Source organism: Balaenoptera physalus, assembly GCF_965194825.1.
Source record: "Balaenoptera physalus genome assembly, chromosome: 15".
NCBI classification, from domain to species: Eukaryota; Metazoa; Chordata; class Mammalia; order Artiodactyla; family Balaenopteridae; genus Balaenoptera; species Balaenoptera physalus.
The window spans coordinates 43,856,951-43,884,414 of NC_138894.1; the positions used below are offsets into that span (position 1 = coordinate 43,856,951).

At 34.7% G+C, this 27,464-nt stretch overlaps 1 protein-coding gene across 10 annotated transcripts in view; it reads left to right on the forward strand.

The window, feature by feature from the left end:
• Positions 1–27,464, forward strand: part of VPS54 (VPS54 subunit of GARP complex) — a 132,594-nt gene that overhangs the window by 95,020 nt on the left and 10,110 nt on the right. For 9 of the 10 annotated variants that reach the window (XM_082426555.1, XM_082426556.1, XM_082426559.1 and 6 more), the window contains 9 exons: positions 6,382–6,722; positions 12,200–12,329; positions 12,946–13,127; positions 13,715–13,827; positions 16,336–16,399; positions 18,892–18,997; positions 19,897–19,984; positions 20,566–20,687; positions 20,799–20,879. In XM_082426555.1, coding sequence (XP_082282681.1) covers positions 6,382–6,722; positions 12,200–12,329; positions 12,946–13,127; positions 13,715–13,827; positions 16,336–16,399; positions 18,892–18,997; positions 19,897–19,984; positions 20,566–20,687; positions 20,799–20,879 — 1,227 coding nt within the window. Of the gene's footprint in view, positions 1–6,381; positions 6,723–12,199; positions 12,330–12,945; positions 13,128–13,714; positions 13,828–16,335; positions 16,400–18,891; positions 18,998–19,256; positions 19,358–19,896; positions 19,985–20,565; positions 20,688–20,798; positions 20,880–27,464 lie in introns of those variants that run through there. The other variant, XR_014253951.1, reaches the window with a different exon arrangement.

The window sequence follows — 27,464 nt, forward strand, 5'->3', positions numbered from 1 at the left end:
TATGTGATTATCAGTTTGTCCAGAATATCCATCCCTAAAGTTAAGTCATCTTTCTAGATATGAAAATTAGAATAAAACAAAATTTCTTTGTTGCTGTAATTTTTCTAAAGGGTTTTAAATTAGATTTGAAGTGATTCAGCGTATTTTGGTACCTTTTTATAATTTTGGACGATATGTTTTATTTTAAAAGAAATATGATGTTTACTTGGCATTAAATATTATACAATAATATTTCCTTTTGTGATTTTGTGATGCTTGAATCTCTGTAGATTATCTAGAATTACAATATTGTGAAACACTCAAAAATCTATCCCAAACCACTTAATTTTTCTAGGAATTTAATGTTGATATAATGGTATTTTTTAACATATGGTTCACATTTAAATTGCTCTACTAATGTTCTTTATTGCAGGGTTTTTTCTCATTTTTCAATCCGGAATCCATTCATGTATCATGCATTGCATTTAATTACTTTGTCACTTTGGTCAAACAACTTAATTTTAATCCAGTCATTATAAGGAAAAGAACACATGCCATACAGCATTTTTCAGAAGAAAAAACGTCACAGACTCTAATACATGTTGGTTGGGATTACCAACATGTCATAACTGTGTTTTAATGAGACAGTCATTAGGAATTACTGAGTATAACAGGCTGTTTGTGAAATGTGATATTCTTTGAATTATCAGGTGTCAATATTGTATTTATGTCCTAGTTAACATCCCTGGCATCTCCTGAGTTTCATGTTAAAAATGATCTGGGGGACTTTGGTACTTATCTATGATATGACTTCCTTATTGACTTTGACATGCTCTAAGTCACATACATAAGCTTTCCAGTCAGAGTGAGAAAAGTTTTATAAAATGTGATTCACTATACTTAATTCAGACTCCTACCAAATGTTGATCCTATCCATTGATAGAGATACATAGCAAACCTTTATCTGTGGATTGCACAGTAACGAGGCCTTGTTTTCACTTTTTCTTATTTTCCTACCATGACCTTTTCACACACATTTCTGGATATATAGAACTCCTACATTGCATGGTTAGAACTGGCCAACTTTTTGCCAGTAATTTTTAAGTAGCTCTCTTACTTTTAGGTTCTATATCAGTTAAACTAAGCCAAATTATTATTTGATGTATGTACAATATGGGAACAGTGATTTGTCCTAATTGTAGCTTCTTATTTTCACATTTAGGCCACTTAAACTAATACTGTTGTAAAACATCTTTGAAGATGATGTTTAATCTTTAAATATAGTACTTTTTTCTTTGAAAAAGTTTGTGGTTCCTCGAGGGCATGATTTCGCTGAAAAATAATGTTAATTACAGCTGTTCATTTTTAATGAAGAATTTTTAAATAACTACAAATTGGAAAGAACCATGATGTCTAACAATAGAGGAATGGTAAAATAAGTTATGCCTGGTATATTCACTATCATGGAATATCATGCAGGCAAGGATTTTTAATGATTGAAGAAAATGCATACATTATAACATTAAGTTAAAAAGCAAGACAGAGACCTACTTAAATATATAGTCTGCTCTTAGCTGTGTTAGAAAGATTTTTTTACCTCTTCATCTCCATAGACTAAAGAGACAGCTTGTCTTTTTAGTGGTTATCTTTAGGTGGTAGGATTATGTATAGTTTAAATTTGTGATTCATTCTTTTCTGTTTTTCCTAAGTTTTCTACAAAAAGAGGTATTACATTTTTTTAATTGAACTATAGTTGATTTATAATGTTGTGTTAGTTTCTGGTATACAGCAAAGTGATTCAGTTATACATATATATATTCTTTTTCATATTCTTTTCCATTATAGTTTATTACAGGACATTGAATATAGTTCCCTGTGCTATACAGTAGGACCACTGTTTATCTATTTTATATATACTAGTTTGTATTTGCTAACCCCAAAATCCTAATTTATCCCCACCCCCCCCCCCCCCCCCGCCACCGCACCACCACCACCCCCTCAGCTCTTTCCCTTTTGGTAACCATAAGTTTGTTTTCTATGTCTGTGAGTCTATTTCTGTTTTGTAAATAAGTTCATTTGTATCCGTTTTTTTAGATTCTATATATAAGTGACATCATGTGGTATGTGGTATTTGTCTTTCTCTTTCTGGCTTACTTCACTTAGTATGATAATCTCTAGGTCCCTCCATGTTGCTGCAAATGACATTATTTCATTCTTTCTTACGGCTGAGTAATATTCCATTGTATATGTGTACCACATCTTCTTTATCCATTCATCTATCGATGGACATTTAGGTTGCTTTCATGTCTTGGCTATTGTAAGTAGTACTCCTATGAACATTGGGTTGCATGTATCTCTTCGAATTAGAGTTTTCTCCGGATATATGCCCAGGAGTGAGACTGCTGGATTATATGGTAACTCTATTTTTAGTTTTTTAAGGAACTTCCATACTGTTCTCCATAGTGGCTGCACCAATTTACATTCCCACCAACAGTGTAGGAGGGTACCTTTTTCTCCACACTCTCTCCAGCATTTACTATTTGTAGACTTTTTGATGATGGCCATCCTGACTGGTGTAAAGTGATACCTCATTGTGGTTTTGGTTTGTATTTCTCTAATAATTAGTGATATTGAGCATCTTTTCTGGTGCCTGTTGGCCATCTGTATGTCTTCTTTGGAGAAACCTCTATTTAGATCTTCTGCCCATTTTTTAATTGGGTTGTTTGGGTTTTTTTTTTTTTGATATTGACCTGTGTAAGCTGTTTGTATATTTTGGAAATTAATCCCTTGTCAGTTGCATCATTTGTAAATATTTTCTCCCAGTCCATAGGTTGTCTTTTCATTTTGTTTATGGTTTCCTTTGCTGTGCAAGAACTTTTAAGTTTAATTAGGTCCCATTTGTTTAGTTTTGTTTTTATTTCCATTACTCTAGGAGACAGGTCCCCAAAAATATTGCTGTGATTTACATGTCAAAGACTGTTCTGCCTATGTTTTCCTCTAGGAGTTTTACAGTATCTGGTCTTACATTTAGTTCTTTAATCCATTTTGAGGTTTTTTTTTAATATGGTGTTAGAGAGTGTTCTCATTTCATTCTTTTACATGTAGCTATCCAGTTTTCCCAGCACCACTTGTTGAAGAGACTGTCTTTACTCCATTGTATATTCTTGCTGTATTTTGCCCTTTGTTGTAGATTAATTGACCATTTGTGCATGGGTTTATTTCTGGGCATTAATTGTATTTTGTATTTTTATTAGAATTCTTGTTTATTGTTTATATCCCATAGTTTAAGATGATTTGTATAGCTAAAAAAGAAAATAATCCTTAAATGCAAGCTTACATTCTTTCTTAAGAAATTTTTAACTCTTAAGTTTTCAATTTGTTACATGGACAAATAATTCTGGACTATCATTTTAAAGAGTTATCAATATGGTTACCAGATTATTTCATTCATTACTCTCAAGACTGAAAAAGTTTATTTTAGTGGTTCTGGTCTTTAAACATGAACTTGACTGTAAACTGCTGCAATACGAAAGTTCAGAAAATAAATCACATACCTACTGTTGAATCTACTATATATTGTAAAATCTTCTGGCATTCTTAAGCAAGAATGGCTCTGGTCTTGGAAAAAAATAATCAGCAAACCTTTAAAACTGTAGGTATGGTGAAAACAGTGAAGAAGAACCCCTAAGAGAACACCTGATACACTGTATATGGAAAGTTTATTGTATTAGCTAAGATGTTGTCAGTTAAAAGGGACAAAGTATTCAAATGAAACTAATTTAAACAATAAAAGAAATGTATTGGCTTAGGGAATTTAAAATAGTCCAAAACGAGGATAGGCTTCAGTTATGACATGGTCATGGTTTTCTCGCTTAGTTTCTCAGTTTTAATTCACTTCTACCTCCTCTTTGTTGGCTTCACCTTCAAAGTAACCAACCTAATTATAGCAAAATGGCTATATATAACAGTTTTAGGTCTTTCACATTTGTATACTCTACTTCCTAGAACAAGACTTTTTCTTCTTCAATTATCAGAGTCCTTGGTTTTAATCCACTGGGCTGATTTAGGTTACTGTGGTCAGGACAGTGCTATGCAGTGCTTGCTTTGGGTCTGGATTTTCTTCTCACTTCTGAACTAATCCTGTGGCAAGGAGGTTGGGAGTATACTGTGTGGGATACGCAGGACTAACACCTGAAGCTGGAAGGTGGACTAAGTTTTGCATAGCTGTATTCCTATGGGGGAGGTATAGAATAGTTGTTGGGGAGAGAAAGACCATGTCCAAAGACCATGACCATTTTTTATTGAAAAAATTTTTAAGAAAGAAAATCATCAAGAGAGAAGAGATAAGAAGAAAGGCAAAATGAAGATGGGGGAGATAGCACATCAAGATTAAGATGAGACAGTAGTGAGGATTAAAAGCAGCAATGGAGGAGTGTAGCAAGGAGCAAATTTGTGACAATAGAGGAGTTACTGATCAATGGAGAAAGAAAATATGCAGTATCCACAGACACTCGAAGGCTCAGAATCTCTCTCGTATACTGTATGGAATATTGTATCACTTAGAGTGCATTTAGTTCCAAATAACAGGAAATACAGAGTGTTTTAAACAATTAAGGGGTTTTATTAGTTCATATAACTGAAAAATATCCATAGGTAAGTCAGCCTTTAGGTGCTTGATAGAGAGGTTGATGATGTTATCAAGCCTTGGTTTTCTTTCTCTGTGTTTCTCTCAGTCTGTCTTCTGTGTATCTTCTTTAGCTTTAAGCTCAAGTGGTTCCATTAGCTGATTGGACTAGCTTAGACCCTTATCCTATATTTGGAGACTTAAAGTTGGAGTCTGCTTGCCTAGGACCATGTAGATCCTAAAAAAGAAATCAAGAGTTTTGAGAAAGGGGCAACAAATTACAAGAATGCAACCATGAATGTTAAAGAAGGAATGCAGCCCCTGTTTCTTAGTAGTCCATGAAGACATTGACTTACATAAATTTAATTCATCTAGCTTTCAGTATTTATTAAGTACCTCCTATGTGCCCAGTACTTACTATTCTAGGCAGTAGGATATAATATCTCATGGAGCTAACATTGTAGTGGAAAGAGACCTAGAATTAAAAAAATAAAAAGATAGTGGTAACTGTTATTTAAAGAAAACTGGTTAATGGGATAGGGTTGCTGGAAGGAGTCATAGGAGGCTTCTTTTTTTGTTGTTTTTGATTCAGTTTTATTTATTTATTTATTTATTTATTTTATTTTTTTGCCGTGCGGCATGAGGGATCTTAGTTCCCCTACCAGGGATCGAACCCGTGCCCCCTGCATCAGGAGCACGGAGTCTTAACCACTGGACCACCAGGGACGTCCCGGAGGCTTCTTGAGGAAGTAACAGTTGTGCAGGAACCTGAGCGGTGAGAAGGAAACATGTATGCAAACATCAAGGTGAAGAACATTCCAGGCAGAGGAAACAACAAAGGCACTGAGATGGGAACAGTGGAATTTAGAAGAATAGGAAGAGAACCAGAATGTCTGGAGAGCAGTGAATGAGTGAGAAAAAGGTGTAAGATGAGGAGAGAGAGATGGATTTAAGGGTAGGTACGGTAAGGAATACGGATTGTTTTTTCCTTTTAAGAAAGCACAGCAGGACTTCCCTGGTGGTGCAGTGGTTAAGAATCCGCCTGCCAGTGTAGGGGACATGGGTTTGATCCCTGGTCTGGGAAGATCCCACATGTTGCGGAGCAACTAACCCCGTGCTCCACAACTACTGAGCCTGCGCTCTAGAGCCCGCGAGCCACAACTACTGAGCCTGCATGCCACAACTACTGAAGCCCGTGCGCCTAGAGCCTGTGCTCCTCAACAAGAGAAGCCACTGCAATGAGAAGCCCGTGTACCGCAACAAAGAGTAGCCCCCGCTCGCCGCAACTAGAGAAAGCCCGTGCACAGCAACGAAGACCCAACACAGCCAAATAAATTAATTAATTAAAAAAAAAAAACAGTGAATATTTGTTGAATGGATGATTGGATACTGATTGCTCTGTTCCAAACACCCCCCTTTAAAAAAAGTAAAAAAGAAAAGAAAGCACATCAATCAACTAACACGATCCTCTGACAGGCAAGTTATGTTTACTGTAACCTATTTAAGAAGTTAGAGAAATATGCAGTATATTTTAGGGAGATTTCCATTTACAAAATTAATTTGTAAATGGAGCCCTATGTCTAAGCTTTAGGGAACCCATCTCTCTTGAGCAATTCTTTTTCACAAGTCACCTTTACTGTGTAATAAAAGAAATTCTGATATGCATGACCTTGACTCATTTGTAAGATGTTCAAAAGTACATACACAGAGTTCACTTTTGGAACCTTTAGGTACAAAATATTTTAAATCCTTTAAAAATGTATCCTGTTTTCTTGTAGGCAACGTTAAATATCATTCACAGTGTTGTTCTCTCAGTTCTTGACAAAAACCAAAGGACTAGAGAATTGGAGGAGATTCCGCAGCAGAAGAATGCTGCAAAAGACAATTCACTGGACACGGAGGTGGCTTATTTAATCCATGAAGGCATGTTCATAAGCGATGCATTCAGTGAGAGTGAATTAACACCTATAGCAATTGACACTACCTCTCAAAGAAATGCATCTCCAAATAGTGAGCCCTGCAGCAGTGATTCGGTATCCGAACCAGAATGTGCTACTGATTCTTCATCCAGCAAAGAGCAGACATCATCATCTGTTACTCCAGGAGCTGTGGATATTATGTGAGTATGCTGACTGCTGCCAAGTTAACAAGATTTTGAGTCATCTTATTAATGGTTCCAATAAGATTGATTATTCAGCTTATTGAAAAACCGTGTACACTTCGGTCTTTTGGAATTTAATTTAACAAAATTAAATTAATTTTCTGAAACATGTATCTTTTTGAAAATATATGCAAGGTAAGGAGGTGAGCATTGGAAGTAATTGAGAATTGTAGAATTTTAAGGCTGGGAAGGAACCATTTAATTAAATGCCCTCAATTTGGAGAGTTCAGATGACTTACTTAAAGTCATTAGTGGCAGGTCAGTATTTCCTTGGTTATGTTTCTTTCTTTTACTATGTCGCCTTTGTATTTTGTATATAGTGAAAATCTGTTTGATTTACAATTTTCAGTTTTTCAGACATGAATTTCCAAGTGGGTCGCACTATCTTTTTAAATATTACTTTTTTAAACTTATTTTGAAATAATTTCAAATTTACAGAAAAGTTGTCAGCATTGTACAAAAAACTCTCATATATCCTTCACCTTGCTTCCCCAGTTAATGGTTTACCACATTGCCCTCTTTCTCCCTTCCTCTCTCTTTCTCGCTCTCTTTTCGTTTCTCCTTTCTTTGTCTCTCATGTTAAAATTTTTTCTCAATCATTTAACAATAGGTTGCAGACTTGATGTTCCAAATACTTCAGTGTATATTTCCTAAATACAATAACACTCTCTTAGATAACTACAGTATACCAATTAAAATCAAGAAAACATTGCTGCATTATTACCATCTAATGCACAGACCCCATTCAAAGTTCACCAGTTGTCCCAATAATGTTCTGAATAGGAAGAACAAAAATAAAACAGCCAATAAAATCTTTCTGGTCCAAGAACATTGTTTGTATTTTGTTATTATTAAGAATAATAAGAACTCAGTACTTTTGTTCATTTTGATGTAAGTCAGCTTATAGCCCAGGAGCTTATAAAGGTTGCAGTTACAGTGTAAAGTCAGCTATAATACCTCCCCCTCCCCACCATAAATCAATCAATCAAACCCTGAACTACATATTAATAAAATTTTTTCTTCTCTGTTCTGGCTTATATTTTCACATTTATTAGTTAGGGTTCAGTCTAAAACTGCTGTTAAAAGAGATGTAAAAACATCTGTAGCTTAAACAATATAGAATTTTGTTTCTCTCCTGTAACAATTCAGAGGTAGGAGGTCCAGAGCTGAGAAGGTAGCTCTACCATCTCATTGTGTAGCTTCCCTCTGTGCCTTAGGTTTTATCATCTCATTACTTTTTTGTTTTGTTTTAATCTTTTAATTGGAATGTGATGCACATATAGGGAAATGGACCAGTTATACGTGTTCAGCTCAATTTATTATAACAAAATGAACACCCTGGTGTAATCACCAAGGTTAAGAGATAGAACATTACCAGGTCTCTAGAAGCACTCCCTTGCCACTATGCTTTCACTTTTCCCCCCAAAAAACCATTAAAACTATTGGTTTTTCCAGGTTTTAAACTTTATATAAATGGAACCATAAATGGAATCATGTTCTTTAGTCTCTAATTTCTTTCATTCCACATTGTATTTGTGATATTTTTCTAAGTTGTTGCATGCAGCAGTAGTTTATTTGTGCATAAATATTCCACTTCTGACTACACCACAATGTATTTATCATTCTGTTGTTGATGAAATTTGGATTATTTTCAGTTTGATTGTTGTGAACATTCTTGTAGATGTCTTCAGTGTACATGACATAAGTATTTCTGTCGAATATATACCTAGGAATGAATAAGCATTGTGAATAGTCAATTTAACTAATGCCAAACAATTTCCCAAAGATTGTACTCCTTTACAATCCTATCAGCTGTGTGGAAGCGTTCCTATCACTCCACATCTTCATTCACTCTTGGTATTGTCAGTGTTTTACGTGTTAGACATTTTGGTGGATATGTCCCAGGTATAGTAGTTTAAATTTTTATTTCCCTGATGATTGGTAAGAGGGCATTTTTCATATATTTATTGGCTGTTTGGATATCCTCTTCTGTGAAGGCCCTGTTCAAATCCTTTGCCCACTTCTCTATTGGTTTGCCTTTTATTTCTTATTGATTTATGGGAGTTCTTTATGTAGTCCCAACACAGCCCTTTGTCAGTTGTCCATACTGCAGATATCTTCTCCCACTCTGTGGGTTGACTTTTCACTCTCTTATTGGGGTCTTTGGTGAACAAAAGTTCTTAATTTTAATATCTTACGATTCAATCTTTCCTTTTATGGTTTGTGCTTTTTTGTGTGTCCTATTTAAGAAATCTTTCCCTACCCTAAGACTTTGATGATATTCTCTTATGTTTTTTTCTGGAAGCTTTGTTGCTGTCCCTTTCACATTTAGATCCACAATCCATCTGGAATTGATTTTTGTGTATAGTGTGAGGTTGTTGTCTTTTTCCTCATGTGGATGTCTTTTTGACTTCACACCATTTATTGAAAAGACTGTCTTACCCGTTGCTCTATGGTGCCACTCTTGTCTTAAATTATATATTCATATATGTATGAGTCTGTTTCTAGATTCTGTTTTGTTCACTTGTCTGCTTTGCACCAGTACCATTAAGTAAAATTGTATTAGTTATGATCGCTTTTTAATTAGTCTTAATATCTGGTAATTTCTCCTACCTTTTATTCTTCTTCCAATATGCCTTATTTATGTTGCAAATCCATATACATTTTAGATTTGTTAGTTCCCTGTTGCTTTCACGTAAATTTGTTCATGTTTTATCCTTTCTTTCTTTTTAAGAGTACAATTCAGAATTTGCAGTCCCACATCCTAGTGGCTAGAATATTATCACATGTCTGTATCTAGCTGTAAGAGAGGCTTGAGAGATAGTCTATAACTTGTTGGCTATTTGATAGCTAAAACTATTATGGCAGAAGTGAGAAACGATATTAAAAGATAGCTAGAAATCTGCTGTACTATTTGAGATTCCTTTAAATCAAATGCAGCCTCATAGTTTTCATCCCTCCTCTCCCACCTCCATTGTGGCTCACTATACACTTTGGAGCCTCTCTGGCTTTCCACAATGGCATGCTCCCATAGCATGATAACAGAGGTTCTGTAGGTGGTGTCTTCTGTGTTTCATAGGCACATAAATGTCTGGGAACTACCCATCCCCAAGGGACAATGGATTGATTGAGTGTATTTATACACGTGACCCTAACTAGTTCTTTCTTGTATCAAGTGTTTTTGTAGTATGTAATTGTGTCATGGATACAGTACATGCAGAAATGTCTGATTTTTTATCTATGTTGTAGATTTTCCATATTTTCTTACATTATCAAAATAATCTACAACTTTGTAAGTTTATTCCAATGCAGACATGGGCACAAAAGAGTAAATAATTTCCCATGCAGGAAATGGGAAAGGAAAAACAATGGAAAGGATTAGAAAGTTTTGTAGGTTTTTAAAATTTTTTAATTTAAATTAAATTGTGGTTAAAATAAAAACATATAAAGTTTACCATCTTAGCCATTTCTAAGTGCACAGTCCAGTAGTGGTAAATATATTCACACTGTTGTACAGCCAATCTCCAGATCTTTTTGTTCTTGCAAATCTGAAATCCTATGCACATTAAGCAACAACTCCCCATTTCCTTCCCTACCAATCCCCTGGCAACCACTCTTCTACTTTCTGTCTCCATGAGTTCAACTACTCTAGGTACTTCATATAAGTGGAATCATACAGTATTTGTCCTTTTGTTTAGCATATTGTCTTTAAGGTTCATCTATGTTGTAGCATGTGTCAGAAGTTCCTTCTTTTTTTAGACTCAGTAATATTCCATTGTATGTATATACCACATTTTATCCATTTATCTGTCAGTGGACTCTTGGATTGCTTCCATCTCTTGGCTGTTATGAATAGTGCTACTGTGAACACGGGTGTGCAAATATATCTCTTTGAGATCCTGCTTTCAGTTCTTTTGTGTACATAGCCAGAAGTAGAATTACTGGATCATGTTTGTGAGGTTTTGTTTTTTGTTTTTTGCTTTTCCCTATTAACGTGAAAGAGATCCATTAGACTTAAATTTTTTAAAATCTTTTTAAAAAGCAAAATTACAAACAAATAAATGATTTTTTTAGAAAACCAAACTTCCCAGCTTTTAGGATTGTCACCCTATTTTCTTAAAGACTTAAGTTGGTTTTTTTTTGCTATTTCCTGTTTATATCTTTGTGAATTGGTGGCATATTGGCAAGAGTTCCAAATTCTTAGTCATTCCCTTACGTAGGGGCAAATTTTAGAAATCCTTCAGAAAATTGAATTTACAATTGAAATAAAATTTTAACTTTGAAATTTAAGCAAACAGTTTTATGGGTGCTGGTATTGAAATAGCACTTGGACTGTTTATATAGAAGGAAATGTTGCAGTAGAGGAAGTTTATCAGATTAGAAATAGAATTAGACTAATTCTGGGTTCTAGTCCCACCCTCTTAACCTTGTGACCTTGGGTAGATCACTTAAACTTTCAAGATTCAGTATCCTCATCTGTAAAGTAGAAATTTATCTATCTGCCTCAGAGTGTGAGAACCAAGCAAGATACTGTATCTGAGAGTATTTAAAAAATATTTATCCCTCCATTATTTTAAAGCACTAGTAAGTAAATTTAATGATATAATTTTAAAGGATAACAGGTAATAACTTTCTTTAATACCTTAACCCAGTGAGAGTAGTGGTTTGCCTCAAATTAATATACATCAGATCCTCTTTGAAATATCTTTGAAAGTTACTTTAATTCAACTGAAAAGGAGAAAAATTATGCTAAGGTACTTCACTTGGCTCGTGATAACACTAAACTGACTTGTTGGCACAGAATCAGTGGTCTTTATACATGCCCTGGGGAAAAATGTATAAAAAACAGGAAGTCTTACATTTCTTCCTCAAAACTGGAATAAATGCATTACATATTATAAATACTCCTATTTAATTGTAAGTTTCTTGAGAACAGTATTCCCTCCAGTGCATAGTAGTTAAACACAGTAAATACTCAGGAAATATTAGTGCAGTTGATCTGACTATTAATAGTCATTCATAATTATAAGTAAAAAGAGGACCTGTTTGTTCCTTCTTTCCATTCCTTTCCTCTTCCTTCCACTATGTCATCCTAGGCACCTGTGCACAACCTGCCACAGCTACGCCCTTGTACCTAACGAGAATTTCTTTTGCTGTAGTTTTTGCAGAATTTCCAGTCAGAGTCTGAACTAAGTATTAAAAATACTATAGCAGAGAGAGAAAATTATTCTTATATAAGATTAGGGTAAAATATATTTGTGTTATCTGAGCTTGTTTATGTGATGCTCTACCACAAAAATAAAAGTATATGATACATCACAGAATTTTCCCTCAAATGTAAATTTTACAGCTTTTTGTTTTTTATTGGTATGTCATCTATGGCGAACAGTGTGTTCACAACTTTCCTTGACTTAATCTCTTTCTGTCATTTTCAGGGTCAATGAAGACATGAAATTAACTGACTTAGAGCTGGGAAAGCTGGCAAATAATGTCCAGGAGTTATTATATAGTGCCTCAGATATATGCCATGATCGAGCCGTCAAATTTCTCATGTCAAGAGCAAAGGTTAGTTGTTTTGATAAACTTTAGATATTTTATACATAGTAACATTATTTTAAAGATCTGGAATATATCCTCGCTTGTGTCCCTATTCCACATAATGCATATTTTTAACACTTAATAAGGTACTGGTGTGGTCTATTAAGGAGGTGTTGAAATGCAAAATAATCCAAATAAAAGAAATAGAAAAAGTTAAGCATGCTTTTCAAATAAATGATTAAAAGACTTATTTTGAAATATAATACCTTAATAATTAATTTGAAATTAATATGCTGTTTTTATACATATATATGTGTATACCTAGCCAAACAATTTATTAAGAAAATTAGTTGTACTCCAATAGTATGAAAATTGTATAGTATGATCTGAATTTATTTGAGCTACTGTATTACAAAGGGATCAGAATAAAATTTAGACATCTTAAACTTTTTATGCTTGATTTCTGGGACTAAAGTATTGGGAAATTTCATTTAAAATTGTTTTAAAATAATTTTTAGGAATTAATACAACTATTATAAAAACAATTAATTAATATTAATATTTGTTTAAGTTGGTTTTATAGCTCATCCATATTTGGTGGTATACTAACTCTCATGATTTTTGTGTTATCTTTAAAATTTAGGATGGTTTTCTTGAGAAACTAAATTCCACAGAATTCATAACACTTTCCAGATTAATGGAAACATTCATTTTAGAAACTGAACAGATCTGTGGAAGAAAAAGCATGTCATTACTTGGAGCACTTCAGAGCCAAGCTAATAAATTTGTAAACAGGTTTCATGAAGAGAGAAAAACCAAACTCAGGTATTATTACCATGTCCATTCTGTTCTTCATTTTTTTTCCCTTTTCTTTACAAAACACAATTATATTTAAAAGAGGAAACTTCATTAATTGGCCAGTTAAAACCCCTGACAGATTTTTTTCTTTTTAATTAAAGACAGATTGTGGGATTACAATCACATTTCTTGGCTTTTGAAAGTGGAGTTAGAATGTTTAGTTCCATTAAAGTACTTACCAGGAAGATCCTAATAGATTGACTTTTCCTTTCCCACTCAAAGTGAAGTTAATTATGTTTTACCACACTTCCTGACTAGGCTAAGAGACATAAAAAGAGAAATATTTTCTGAAACTATTCATACTGTTTATGAATGATTTCAGTTTATTAAGGTGTTCAGCACTTTTTAAAGTCTTACGTACTAACAACAGGTAACGGCCGTGATTATTTAAAAACTCAATACCTTGTATTGCATGGGCTGTACTTGAATTTAACTAAGATACATGTAGTCTTAAATATATAACAAAAGTCTTATGTACTCACCCAGCTCTTCCTTTTCTTTTCACCCAAGGAGATTATTAAAGTTTATCTTCCTTTCTTTTTACTTTTGAATAGCCTCCTCTTAGACAATGAGCGCTGGAAGCAAGCTGATGTTCCCGCTGAATTTCAGGATCTTGTTGATTCTATAGCAGATGGAAAGATTGCTTTACCTGAAAAAAAATCAGGGGGTATGTGTACTCTTTCACACACTCTCTTTCAATTTTATATTGTTTGTTCATTTTGTAGGAGTGCTTAATATTTCTTTAATTGATAGTGCCTCTTGGGAAGCTTAGAACTAATACTCCCAGCTTAGTAAGTAGTTGATTGGAGAAGTATGTGGTAATTTATAATAATAATTTCAGATATTTATTGAGTATTAACCATATCCAGACACTGGACCAAGTGCTTTACATGCATTACTCCAGTTTACCCTCACAACAACCTATAATAAAGATACTATTGTTACCTTGTTTAATAGTGAGGAGGCATGAGGCTTCCAGGGATTAAGGAATTTGGTGCAAATAAAGATCTGGGATTTGAAACCAACTTTATATACTTTCATAGCTATGTTCTTAACCACTGTACCATATTGTTTAGAGACATGTATTCTTTTATTGGGCACTAGTATGCTTCTACTATGTGTCAGATGTTGAGACATAGGTAAGAGGTATAATTTTACTTTAAAAGGTCTAAGTCTGATGAAAAATATATTTATTATCAATCACAAGTAATGTAGTAGTGATATGATAGAGAAAACCAAAATATAAAGAACTGTAGAATAAGAAAACTATGAAGGAGACTACAAAGGAAGGGCAGAGAGGTAGGACAATCCAGAAAAACACAGAAGTTAAAAAATTAGAGTTTCAAGAAGAAAATTGTCATTTGTATCAAATGTCAATTGGGTTTCTTATGAAAGACATGCAGTGGCTAGAGATATTTTTGTATATCAGTTAAAGTGGAGTTATCATGTGTTAATAATATAAATTTATGTACAACTCATCCTGTAATACCAGATTTGAAATTATGAAGTTCTTGAATAATTTTTAAAGTTTTTTTTTGTTGTTGTTGTTGTTTTTAATAAATTTTTATTTATTTATTTATTTATTTATTTTTGGCTGTGTTGGGTCTTCATTGCTGAGCACGGGCTTTCTCTAGTTGCGGCGAGCGGGGGCTACTCTTTGTTGCGGTGTGCAGGCATCTCATTGTGGTGGCTTCTCTTGTTGCAGAGCACGGGCTCTAGGCACGCGGGCTTCAGTAGTTGTGGCTCACGGGCTCTATAGAGCAGGCTCAGTAGCTGTGGCACACGGGCTTAGTTGCTCCGCGTCATGTGGGATCTTCCTGGACCAGTGCTCTAACCCGTGTCCCCTGCAATGGCAGGTGGATTCTTAACCAATGTACCATCAGGGTAGTCCATATACCCTGCTTCTGTCTTTTGTTTTCCTCTGAGAAAGAAGAAAGGATATGCTATTAGAAATCCATTAACATTTTACTAGTTCATGCAGAGTTAAGGATCCTTGGTTATTGTTCATGCACCCATCATCTATTTATTGAGTTACTAGCTACTTAGCTAGGCATTGGGGAGATGAAGTTTAATGGATAGCAGTTAATATTAATTTGGTGCTTACCTGATGCTAGACAGTTTTTTCTAAGCACTTTACATTGTTATCTCATTTACAGATCCATGAGCTAGACAGTGTTAGTATTCCCATTTAACAAATATGGAAACTGAGGCACAAAGAGGTTAAGCAACATGCCTAAGGTTACCTGGCTAGGAAGTGGTAGAGCTGGGATCCAACTGCAGGCAGACTGACTTTAGGGCCCTTCCTCTTAACTACTGTGCTAAGCCATTTCTCTGCAGTATTGAGAATTGGTTAAGACACAACCCCTGTCCTCAAAAAACTTAATCTGACATACAGAGTGAATTGTGATTAGAAATTATATCACACTGAATTTCTTTCCTTGAGAGAGATGAGGAAGTAGATATTTAATGTCTTAGAACAAAAGGATTTGAAGCTTAGGGAAGCATGATGACTTACTTGCGCATGGTAATCTGTTTAATTTGGCTGATTCAGGACAGTAATCCAGTCCACTGTTCTTTTCACCTCAATATGCTGAATTTTGTTTTTTAATGATAAGAAATACCACATGCTGAAAATAAAGTAACTTTTGGATTAAAATCTTGAAAAGTAATACATAATCTCTCCATTGAATTTAGGAATTAAGTTGTACTCTAAGGGTTATAATAAAGAAAAGATAACCAGTTGAAGTGCTAGTTCTGCCTTTCCCAACTAATAACATTCTTTTTCCTTTACTTCTTATCGATCATCTGCCATGTGCCAGACCTAGAGGATAGCCAGTTCGTAAGCATTATCTCTTTCAGTAACAACACTGAAAGGTAGATATTGTTGTCCATGTCTAATGGATACAGATATTGAGATTCAAAATAAGTAATTGGCCTAGTCTTGCATCCAGTAATTGGCAGTACTGGAATTCAAATCGAGATTTCTCTGATTCCAAATGCAGTATACTTTATTTACTTTGTGCTGAATTGTTTCCCAAGAAGTAGATTTATTTGCAGAAATGAGATAGTTTCAGACCCTGAATAGGAACTTTTTCAGTTTTTTCCAGTTTAAATTTTTTATCCAATATTTTGTTTCATCTTATACCCATGTCTCTTTATTCGCTTTACTCTCTAGCTACAGAAGAAAGGAAACCAGCTGAAGTTCTCATTGTCGAGGGACAACAGTATGCTGTTGTTGGGTGAGTGACACGTTTTTCTTCATTAGTTGAATCAAGTATTTAAAACATAGGTCTTTTAGTTACCCCTTGATGTGAATTGGAAATTTTGGGTTAACAATTGTAAATCTTACAAAGAATTTTAAAGAAATTTTATGGATTCCTTTTTATTTTTCTATATTTTGTAGTATTCTTTATCCATTAGGACTACACTGGCTTAACAAAAAAAGGGATTGGTTGATTTTTCTCATGTAACAAGAACCTAGAGGTACATAATCCAAGGGTGCTATAGTGGCTCCATGATGTTATAAGTGTCTCAAGCTCTTTCTGTCTTTTTTTCCTGCAACTTTTTTAGTGTGTAGTATACAGCATAGTAGTTGAAGTTGTGAGCTCTGGAGTCAGACTGCTTAGGTTTGAGTCCCAGCAGCTCTGTTACTTTGTGGCCTTGGGCAAGTTACTCTGTGCGCCTCAGTTTCCTTATTTATAAAACAAAATTGTGGATAATAGTACTATACTTAGAATTATTGTGAAATTAAACAGGTTTCATGTAAAGAATCTAGCACAGTTCTAGTACCTAACAAGAAGTTGATAGTTGTTGGTAGTTATTTCCATTATCATCATTTGTCATTAGGTCTTTTACCAAAAACAGTATTTCAAATTCAAATTAACTAAGAAAAATATAAATTCCAGTGTTGTTTGTCTAGTACTATATGCCTTTTATTAAATGGGTAGTTAAGATAATATCTTCACATACTTTAATTTTAATAACACTTCATAGTTTAGATATTTTCATATATATGATCTCATTTGATCTCTACAACCATGTTGTACAATAGACATTTCAGGGATTATTGTTCCCTTTCTACAGTTAAGAGAATTGGAGCTTAGAAGTTTAAGTAGTTAATATAAAATTACCCAAATGGAGCCAGAATTAGAATAAAAATCTAGCTCCCAATATCTACACCAGAATTCTTTTTCACTTTTCTTCTTTGTTTCTTGTCACTAAGTAAGTCTTTTCTGAAACAGCCATCCTTTCCAGGAAGAATGAATGATCCTCTCTTTGTAACTCTCTGTGCCTCTCTCATGGCACTTTCTGGTTAGTCTCTGAATTTCTCAAAGATGGGGATCATATCTTACCATTTTAATTTTTCTTAGCCCCTAATAAGCACTCAAATAGTATGTATAGAATTTATGCTTTTTCTCAACCTGTATATTATCCAAAACTCTGAAGTGCACCCATTGTAAGCTAAAGTTTCCATTCCTTTCTTCTCTGGAGTTCTTTTCCATTTCTGGTGGGACAGAGCTTTTTTCAACCTCCCTATAATCTTAGTCCTTCAATCTAATCATGATTTCTTTCCTTAATTACCCATTGCAGTTGGCCCTCTATATCCATGGGTTCCACATCCAACCAACCAGGATGCAGAACCCATGATTATAGAGGGAAGACTTTACTGCGCCATTTTATGTAAAGGACTTGAGCATGCATGGTTTTTGGTATCCACACGATGTCCTGGAACCAATCCCCTGTGGATACCGAGGAAGGACTGTGTCTTGTTACTCTTCCCTTGCTTGATGGAAATGGTCCCCTCTAGCTATCTGGCTTTCTTGCTCTTTAGGCAAAGAGGCTTCTGCCAAAAAACTGAACTCCCTGGCTAAAGGTGGAGTATTATATCTTCAGAGAGAAAATTACAAAAGTTAAGCAATGGACTCCTGCCCAGTAAAGCAGACTCTAGGACTATGCATGGAGAGTAATATGTGGTCTGACAGTTAAGCTGTTATAAAGGCTAGATACTCTCCTTCTTGAATCACTGCTCTCTTCAGACTTTCATAAAACATTAGTTTACATGGATCACTCATTTCTGAGGATCTCATTGAATTTAGATGTGCTGTAATGAATGGCTCTTTCTCCCTTAGTTTCAACCTTATTTAACCTCCCAGTAGTGCCTCTTTTCAGCTTATGACATGTCCTGATAATGAGCTGATAACTTTCTCATCTTTGGAGAAGCTTTTGTGATTTACAAATAAACTTCTTAGAAGATATATTGTTCTTAGAAGCCACAGTTTCTCTTTCATCTCACTAAGAAAATCTAGACTAGGTTCTCTTCATTAATTCAACATTTATGAGGACCTACTACCTAATCAGAAACACTGGTTAAGCTTTTTTCAGTGTTTCTAAATTGGCCAAGGAATGGGATACCTGCCTTATGGAAGAGACTTACCTTAGTGTGAATGTCACACAGAGAGTGATGTGCTCACAACACAAAATTTAAGGAGGTACCCTTTCTCAGTGTCATGCAAGTGATTACCTTGCAATTGCACAACCCTGAAATTGAGTGCCTCCTTAATTTTACACTCTAGGGATTTTCTGTTGCCTTACCCTAGTGCCTACTCTGTTGCACTTATAGGTAAAACACATAATTTAACAGTTGCCAAGATCAGTATTGATTTTTATATGCCAAATCAGTTTGATTTTTCTTGTTTTGAGTGTCTACTGGGTCATCTTTCTTTTTTTGTAGAACCGTATTGCTGTTGATAAGAATTATCCTTGAATATTGCCAGTGTGTGGATAATATCCCATCTGTTACTACTGACATGCTCACTCGTCTGTCAGATTTATTGAAGGTGTGTATGATTTCACTCCTATGGAAAAAATAGTTGGAAGAGGTAATTCATTAGGGCGTGAGTAATCTTCCAACTCTTAAGACATTTCAAGGTTAAGCTATCTTTAAGACATTAATTTTGTGACATTTGATTGTGGTTGAACACAACATGTTATTTGAAGGAGGCCACCTGCTTCCTTCTCACTCCACATTTGGTGATTCCTCATTACACCCATAGAGTTGTTAATGATATCGGAGACAGGAGATGATTTGTTCGTTAGGTGCTGAACATGACTGAGGCCACTTAGGTCAAAAAACCTGGACTGGTTTCAAATGTGCATGGAAGGAATTCACTGAACTTTACAAAATTCATCTCACTAAGGTTAGAGATTTTTCTTAAATCATTATTTCAGAACCATTGATGTAAAATGAAACTGTGGTGATAGTGTTATTCAGCCATTTCATATTAACAGATATTTTAAACTGCTAGCCTAGAGAAAAGGCTTTATTTTTTTCAAATACCTAATCTATCAATTAATTCTGTCCCAAAATTAAGTTGTCATATTTTAGTCCAGAAAGATTTTGTTACCCTTTCGAAAGTAGGACTATCCAATTAGAATGACTGAAACAACTAGTTTTGTGAAGGCCAATTAAATATTAATTTCTGAACAACTGATTTTTAGAATTTCTCAACTTTTTCCCTACCAGACTGTAAATATTATCATTTGGGAACACCCCTTGCCTTTTTTTTGTTTTGTTTTGTCATTACATAAACAGATCCTAATTGCTCCTACTAGAAAAACTCATTTGGTCCTTAAATGAGAGGAAAGAGGAATGTATTTTTAGAATTAACACATTGCCAGCATATAAAGAATAGTTTTTAATAAATTGTTGGTTTGTTTTTTTTTCTTCCTTTGTTAGTACTTCAATTCAAGAAGTTGCCAGTTAGTTCTTGGAGCTGGTGCACTGCAAGTTGTTGGACTAAAAACAATAACTACAAAAAATTTGGGTATGGATTTTTGTATTTAATTCACATGCTGAGGCATTACAGTGATGTCACTATACTTATGTTTTATTATACCTGATGTTTTTATGCCTCTAACTAAAGCCTCTAAAAGTAGCAATGTCACTTTCTTATGTATTGCCATAACTGAAAAATAACTTCTGGAGAAATGTTATGAGGAATTTTCACTCCAATAAATATAAGTTACTAGAAAGTTGCACTATTGTAAAAAAATGTTAAAATGTAATATGTATGAAGTACTTATGTATATATGGGGTGAAAGGTATCTGAATGTCAGAAGAGAATCGGTTGTCCCATTAGCTTCCTCATGCCAGTACTACTCACAACTTGAGTCCATTGGAAAAGCAGCATAATTCATTACATCATTCGGTACCAAATGATTTTCTTAAACAAAAAATATGAAATATGTTGCTTTCTGTTACTGTGTTCTTCATTTATGTAATAAACTGGGGTCTGTATAAAATTAATTGATATTTTTCACATAATTTGATAGGTAATTAAATACCTTAAATACCAGCTAATACCTTTTTTTTTCTCCACGATATGTCTACCTCCTGGATCTTCAGCTCTTTCTTCACGCTGTTTGCAGTTAATCGTGCACTACATTCCTGTGATCAGGGCTCATTTTGAAGCTCGACTGCAGCCTAAGCAGTATAGTATGCTTAGGCATTTTGATCATATCACTAAGGTACCTTTCCATGTATTTTCTACTGGAGTTTCATAAATTTAACTCCTTAATTGTTAAGTATTTTAGATGTGTCCGAGGGACTTTAAAATACAACGTTATTTCTCATTACAGGACTACCATGACCACATAGCTGAAATATCAGCTAAGCTTGTAGCGATAATGGATAGCTTATTTGACAAGCTGTTATCTAAGGTAATAATTTACGGAAATCATTAGACTTTGTTTGAAAGCGTTGTGACTTTTCACAGTTGTCTAACAAATCAAAATTGTTCAGGGTTTAGGGAAAAACTCAAATGTTCAGATCACCCAAATAGTTGATATTCATTTCCTAAGGGACTTGGGGGTAGGGGTGGGGGAAGATGATTTCAAGGATGATAGAAACCCTATATAGAAGTACTTTTATATTAGCTGCATTGAAAATTATGTATCTTCAAAGCATATTTTAGTCTGAAAGCCTTCCAGAGACAGAATTGAGAAAATAAACATTAAATTATTTGTGGTAAAGTGTGTTATTTTATTTTCTAGGCTAAGAAGGTAGAGCCTGAGGTGCTCTCTTATTTCCGTCATAGATATCCAATTTCAGTACTTGTTTCTTATTTGCTTCCCATTCCACATAGGTCATTAAAAGGAGCACTGTTTTCCAAAAAATTCTTAATTGCACTCGGAGGGTATCTTCAGAAAAATGTCACTTAATCAGCCCTAGTCACTTTTGCCCTATCCCTCACTCTTTCCTTTCCCTCAATTATTCAGTACATGTCTTAGAGAGAAAGCAGAAATCTCATACCTTGAAAGTTTGAAGGTTTATTTAGTTTATACTTTTGCCCCAGAGTATTTTTAGAGTAATCTTATAAAGCAAGACCCTTTGATATGCTTTTCTTTCTACTTGGATCCTTCAGATTCTGAGATGGCAAGAGCAGTAGGCACATAAAAATTATAAAAAGGCAAGATAAAGTGGTGCCCATTCACACCCAAATCTTTGAAGTTGACAGTGAGAAGGAGTGATTGGAAAATAAGATTGCATTTGTTTAATGTTAAGTTCTCAAGCATTTTGGTCATAGGACCCCCTTTACATTCTTAAAAATAATTGAGGACCCCAAAGAGATTTTTTATGCAAATATACTTATCTGTAAGTACCATATTAGAAATTAAAACTAAAAAAAAATTTAAAACACAAGAATACATAAACACACGTTTGATTAGCCTTCAGAATGACATCACAGGTCATCTAAAAATCCCCACCATTCAATCATGAGAGACTGAAAGTGAATAATACTAATCTTAGTATTATTATGAAAATGGTTTTTACCTCACATATTCCCTGAAAGAGCCTCTGACTCCCAGGTGTCCCCAGACCACACTTTGAGAACCTCTGACGTAGTTAGTATATAGTATAGATGTTTTATGCTTCTCTTTTAAGAAGCTTAAGGAATTTATAGTTATGTGCAAACATACCTATGTTATGTTATGCCTTCTAAGTTTCTAGTTTTGTATGGAGAAAAATGATTGGTTAGAAATTCTCTGTTTTCTTCATGGTTGCCAAGTACAAGCTAAATGCAAAAGCAGTTCTATTCCACCAGTTTCCTTTTTGATACATGACATTCTTCTGTGTACCAGAAGTCAATGAATAATGCACTGTGACTACCCTCAAGAAGTTTATCATCTAACAAGGCAGAGGACTTAACACCTAATAATGTAGAGTAAGGTAAATGTTAAATAGTGAAGCTAGTAATAAGCTGGGGAATAGAATGAAGCAAAACCAAAAAAGTGCTGGTACTCTTAAAACCTTGACTTTTTTCTATCATGTTGGTCATCCAAAGTCTATGAACAAGAATTGGGACTATGGCTAGACTTTTTCCTGTGACAATTCATTGCATTCTTTTTTCTCTCTTTCTTTCTTTTTGGTAAAGAAAAATAAAGAAAATTATTTAGTGAGCTTCCCATATATTTATCACCTATATTTAACAGTCATTAACATTTTTCTTTTTTTGCTAAAATATTTTGTAGTTAATTTGAGGCACTATAATATTTCATCCCTAAATACTTGGGTATATATTTCTAAAAACTAGGGAGGGATACTTTTTAATATAATCACACTACTATATCACACCTAACAAAATTACACATTGCATTTGGTTATTATATCTCTTAACTCTTTTATAAATTTCAAACACCTCCGTCCCCATTTTTTATGTCATTTTTTTAATGTCAAGAGTGTGCCTAGACATTTGCAACTTAGTGTTTTCTCTGCTACCTTCCTCACTGATGACTTCTCCTGTTACCCTGACATGTTACATTTTCCCTGTATTATCAAGTCTCTCTTTACCACTCCCTGCCCTACTTGCTTCCATGGGTTGCCCAGGAGTTTGGCCCTGTTTTTAATTCACACTAAAATAGCAGACAGTGTTTGATTTGGGTTAGTCTCTCAATTTTTAGCTTTTCACTTTCTTATCAGGAATTTTAATTTGGGGAAAGAAGAATAACACAGTAATAAAATATAGGCTGATTCTAAGAAGCTAATAAACAAGGGTACCTTTCCTTGGGTAGAATGAAACATTAACATCTAATTGTACTACTGGCTAGACTAATGTCCCAGCCACCATTCATTCATTCATTGAGTTAAATTGTGTTAGGTTAACAGTGATACACAAGAGTGAAGAAGCCTTTGATCTTGTCCTCATATAGTAAAATATCTAGTAGGATAATTATATCAATAACTATAACAGGAGGTAGATTAAAGTATCGTAAGTAAGGAATCGATTCAGTGCTATTGGAGCTTTTAATGTTTTGAAAGAGATGGTTGTCAGCTGGGGAGGGAGATCTGGGAAAGCTTTATGGATGAGGCATGCATATAAGTTTTGCTTTTAAAGATAGATACAATTAGAGCAAATGAAGTTGAGGCGAAGAGATACTCTGAGGTAACAGCATGAACAGACATGTTGGTAGGAATCCTAAGAAGGAAGTTTAGTGTTGGGTTTTGGAGTCAGGTAGACCTAAGTTCAAATTCCATGTTTGTCACACATTAGTTACTGAAGAACCTTGGGCAAATTATTAATCTCCTTAAGCCTCTGTTCCTATCTCTAAATGAGGATAATAATAAAGCCTCGTAAACTTGTAGTGAAGATTTATGAGATAATATATGTGGAGCACTTTTCTTTTATCATGTATCTGACTATAGCCAGTTCCAATAAATGTTGACTGCTAATGCTTTTGCTGTTGTTATTAATAATAACAAAGGTAAGTAATTCCATTTAGCTAATGTATTAGGGTGGGTAAACCCAGGAGTGGGAGATATGTTGGAAAGATAGTGGAGAGCTTTGACTACCAATGGAAAGCTAAGCAATTTAAGTCAAGTTTATGGAGGTATAATTTACATTCAGTAAAATTCATCCTTTCTAAGTATATAATTTGATGGATTTTAACATGTATATGTAGTAGAACTACCACAATCAAGATATAGAACAATTCTATCACTGTTGGCATTTTTGCAGTTAATCCTTTCCTGACATCCCCAAACCATGACAACCACTGATCTGATTTTCTTCCATATAGTTTTGCCTTTTCCAGAATGTCCTATAAATGGAATTATACAGAATGTAACCTCTTGTCCCAGGTTCCTTTCATTTAGCATAACACTTTTGAAATTCATGGATGTTATAGCAGGTGTTAATGGCTTGTTCATTTTTATTATAGGGTGATATCGATTGTATGGATGTACTACTATTTGTTTATCCATTCATCAATTGATAGATGTTTGGGTTTTCTCCAGTTTCTGGCTGTTATGAATAATGCCACTATATACATTCATGGGCACATCTTTGTGTGGACATGTGTTTTCATTTCTTTTGTGTAAATACCTTGGAATATATTGATGGTGGCATAGAAATGTAAAACTTTATAAAAAACTGCCAAATTATTTTCCAAAGTGACTATACAATTTTATATTCTACTTGTGATGTACAGGAGTTCTAGGTACTCTTTATCTTCACCAGCACCTTCTATTGTCTCTCTGTTTTTTAATGTTAGTCTTCTAGTAGGTCTGTATTGAGTGATATCTCATTGTGGTTTTAATTTATATAATGACCAGTAGGTTGAGTATCTTTTCATGTGTTAGTTTGCCATCCATACTTTTTCTCTGGCAAAATGTTCAAATTTTTTTTGCTCATTTTTAAAAATTGGGTTATCTTCTTATTGAGTTTTAAGAGTTCTTTATATATCCTAGATACAAGTCCTTTATCAAGTAAGTATTTTCTCCCAGTCTATGGCTTACCTTTTCATTTTCTTAAGTGTCTTAAAAAGAGCAGTTTTTAACTTTGGTGAACTCCAGTTTATCAGTTTTTTCTTTTATTATTCATGCTTCTTGTGTCTTATCCCAATAACTTTTTGTCACCCAAGTTACAAAGATAATTTCCAGTGTTTTCTTCTAGAAGCGCTGTTGTTTTAGGTTTTATATATAAGTCCATGATCCATTTTTAGTTGATTTTTTCATATAGTGTGAAGTATGAGTCAATTTCATTTTTTTGGATACTTCCAACACCTTTTGTTGAAAAGACTGTCCTTTCTCTATTGATACCTTTGTTGAAAAATCAGTCGACTATTTTTGTGTGGCTCTATTTTTGGACTCTCTATTCTGTTTTATTGATTTATATGTCTGTCTTTACACTAGTAACACACTGTCTTAACTACTGTAGCATTATTATAAGTCTTGAAATTAGGTAATGTGAGTCCTTGGATGTGGAACCTTCTCAGTGTTTTCACTCCTCCAATTGTACCCAGCCTCTACTTTGATTGGTGTAGGATCCTGGGCTTAAGATGTTTTTCTCCCTTTCCTCAGAACCAGGCATGTTTTGTTTCTACCCCTCACACAGTGGCCTTGGGGACGAAAGAGTCCCTTCTCAGTGACTTAAGGCTTTTGCCCTGTATACAAGGAGGGTTTGGGGGAGTGGGTGGTATTTGTTCCTTTTCCCTGGTGGCAGCCAGTCACCTCCTGCTTGCCTGTGTTACTGAGAGTGACTCTCTATGGTCTCCTGCCCTGACCCCAGTGTTGCTTGTGAGCACCTGCTAGAGACCCATGGAGAGCTTGTGAGTGGAAACTTCCCTTGTAGCTAGGGTTCTCTCTTATTGTGAACATATGCTAGTCTATTTGGCCTTTGGGAAATTATTAAAATGTTAGTTGTTTTCTTATTTGCTTCTAGGGTGGTCACCTCTTCTTCCTGTGCTTTGCTGAAAGTGATTCCTGTGTCCCGTCCCTCCTCAGGGGGCCTTGTTACTCTTTGGAATTTGTTCCCTTGGTTCCTGTAACCTCTATTCTCTGATAGGTTCAAGAAATGTTATGGTCTTATAAATTATTCCCATTTTTTTCTTGTGGTTAGGGTAGTAATGACATTCTCTTGCAGCTTTCTAAATTTTAAACAGAAACAGAACCCAAAAGTTTTTAAACTAATGAATCACTTGATTAGAATTGTATTGGGTTGACTAAAAAGTTCATTTGGGTTTTTCCATAACAGCATATGGGAAAACCCGAACGACCTTTTTGGCCAACCCAATACTTTAGAAGGGTTAATCAGATAGTATGTGGAATGGATTTGAGGTGTTGTGGCATGTCCTCTATTTGGAATACTTTCACTTAATTTTTTTCCTTTGAAGACTCAGCAGCCTGAGTGTGCTCCTAGAAAGCCATCTCTGCTGTCACCTAAATGTTCTTCACCCCTGTTCCTGTAGAATGTAGTGTCCACTTTCTGGAACACCAACGAACTTTTCGACAGCCAGCTCCCCAAAGGGACTATCTCTGTTTCATCTTTGTACACTTCAGCTGACACGTTTGTTCAAGCACGCACATACACTCTTACACATACACATATGTACATACCTATGTGCATTTACACACACATATGTACATACATACATATACACATCCAGGAAAATATTTATTCAGAGCTTACTATGTGCCAGGAAGTTTTATTAAGTGTTTGTTGAAGTAATATCTGGATTTGTTAAAATGCTATATTTTTTCAGATGAGAAGTACTGAGGCCTCACCTAGGGTGGGGTTTCAAAACTAAGACAATTTTGTCCCCAGAGGACATTCAGAAATGTTGGGAACATTTTTGGTTGTCACAACTTAGAGTGGGATGATACTGGCAACTAGTGAGTAGAGACCAGGGATGCCGCTGAACATCCTACAATACACAGGACAACCCTCACAGCAAAAAATTATCTAGCCCAAAATGTCAGTAGTATAGAGGTTGAGAAATTCTGACCTAGAGTACTAACTAATGTGTAAAATAATATGAAAGTATATTTGATGGGACTTAGTCACTGATTCAATACAAGGAAACAAGGAAAAGAAGGAATAAAAACTGAGTTGGAGATTTCAGGGCTGTGTGATCAGGAGGATTATAATACCAGTAAAAGTAATTGAAACAGGTAAGAGGAGCAGGTTTGGGAAAGCTCATGGTAAATTCAGTTATGGATTGGAACATGTAACAAATGTGTGACTTAATAAAATGGTTCAGAACTAGAGATATATTAGAAGTTATGAGACTGAACGATGTTGATGAGAGAAAAATGAGGAAGATAAGGGGGTATTAATGTTAAAGTAGCTTTGCACTTAGGAGACAGGAGATAGAAGAAGGGGAAGGTTAGGAGGGGAGGAACCGGGAAAACATTGTACTGCACCAGGATAGTGTTTCAAGTGTGAAATTCTGTGAAATACTGCAGAGCAGTGAGGAAGGGAAACTAGAAAAGTTACTAAATTTGGAAATTAGGACCTCCTTAGTGAT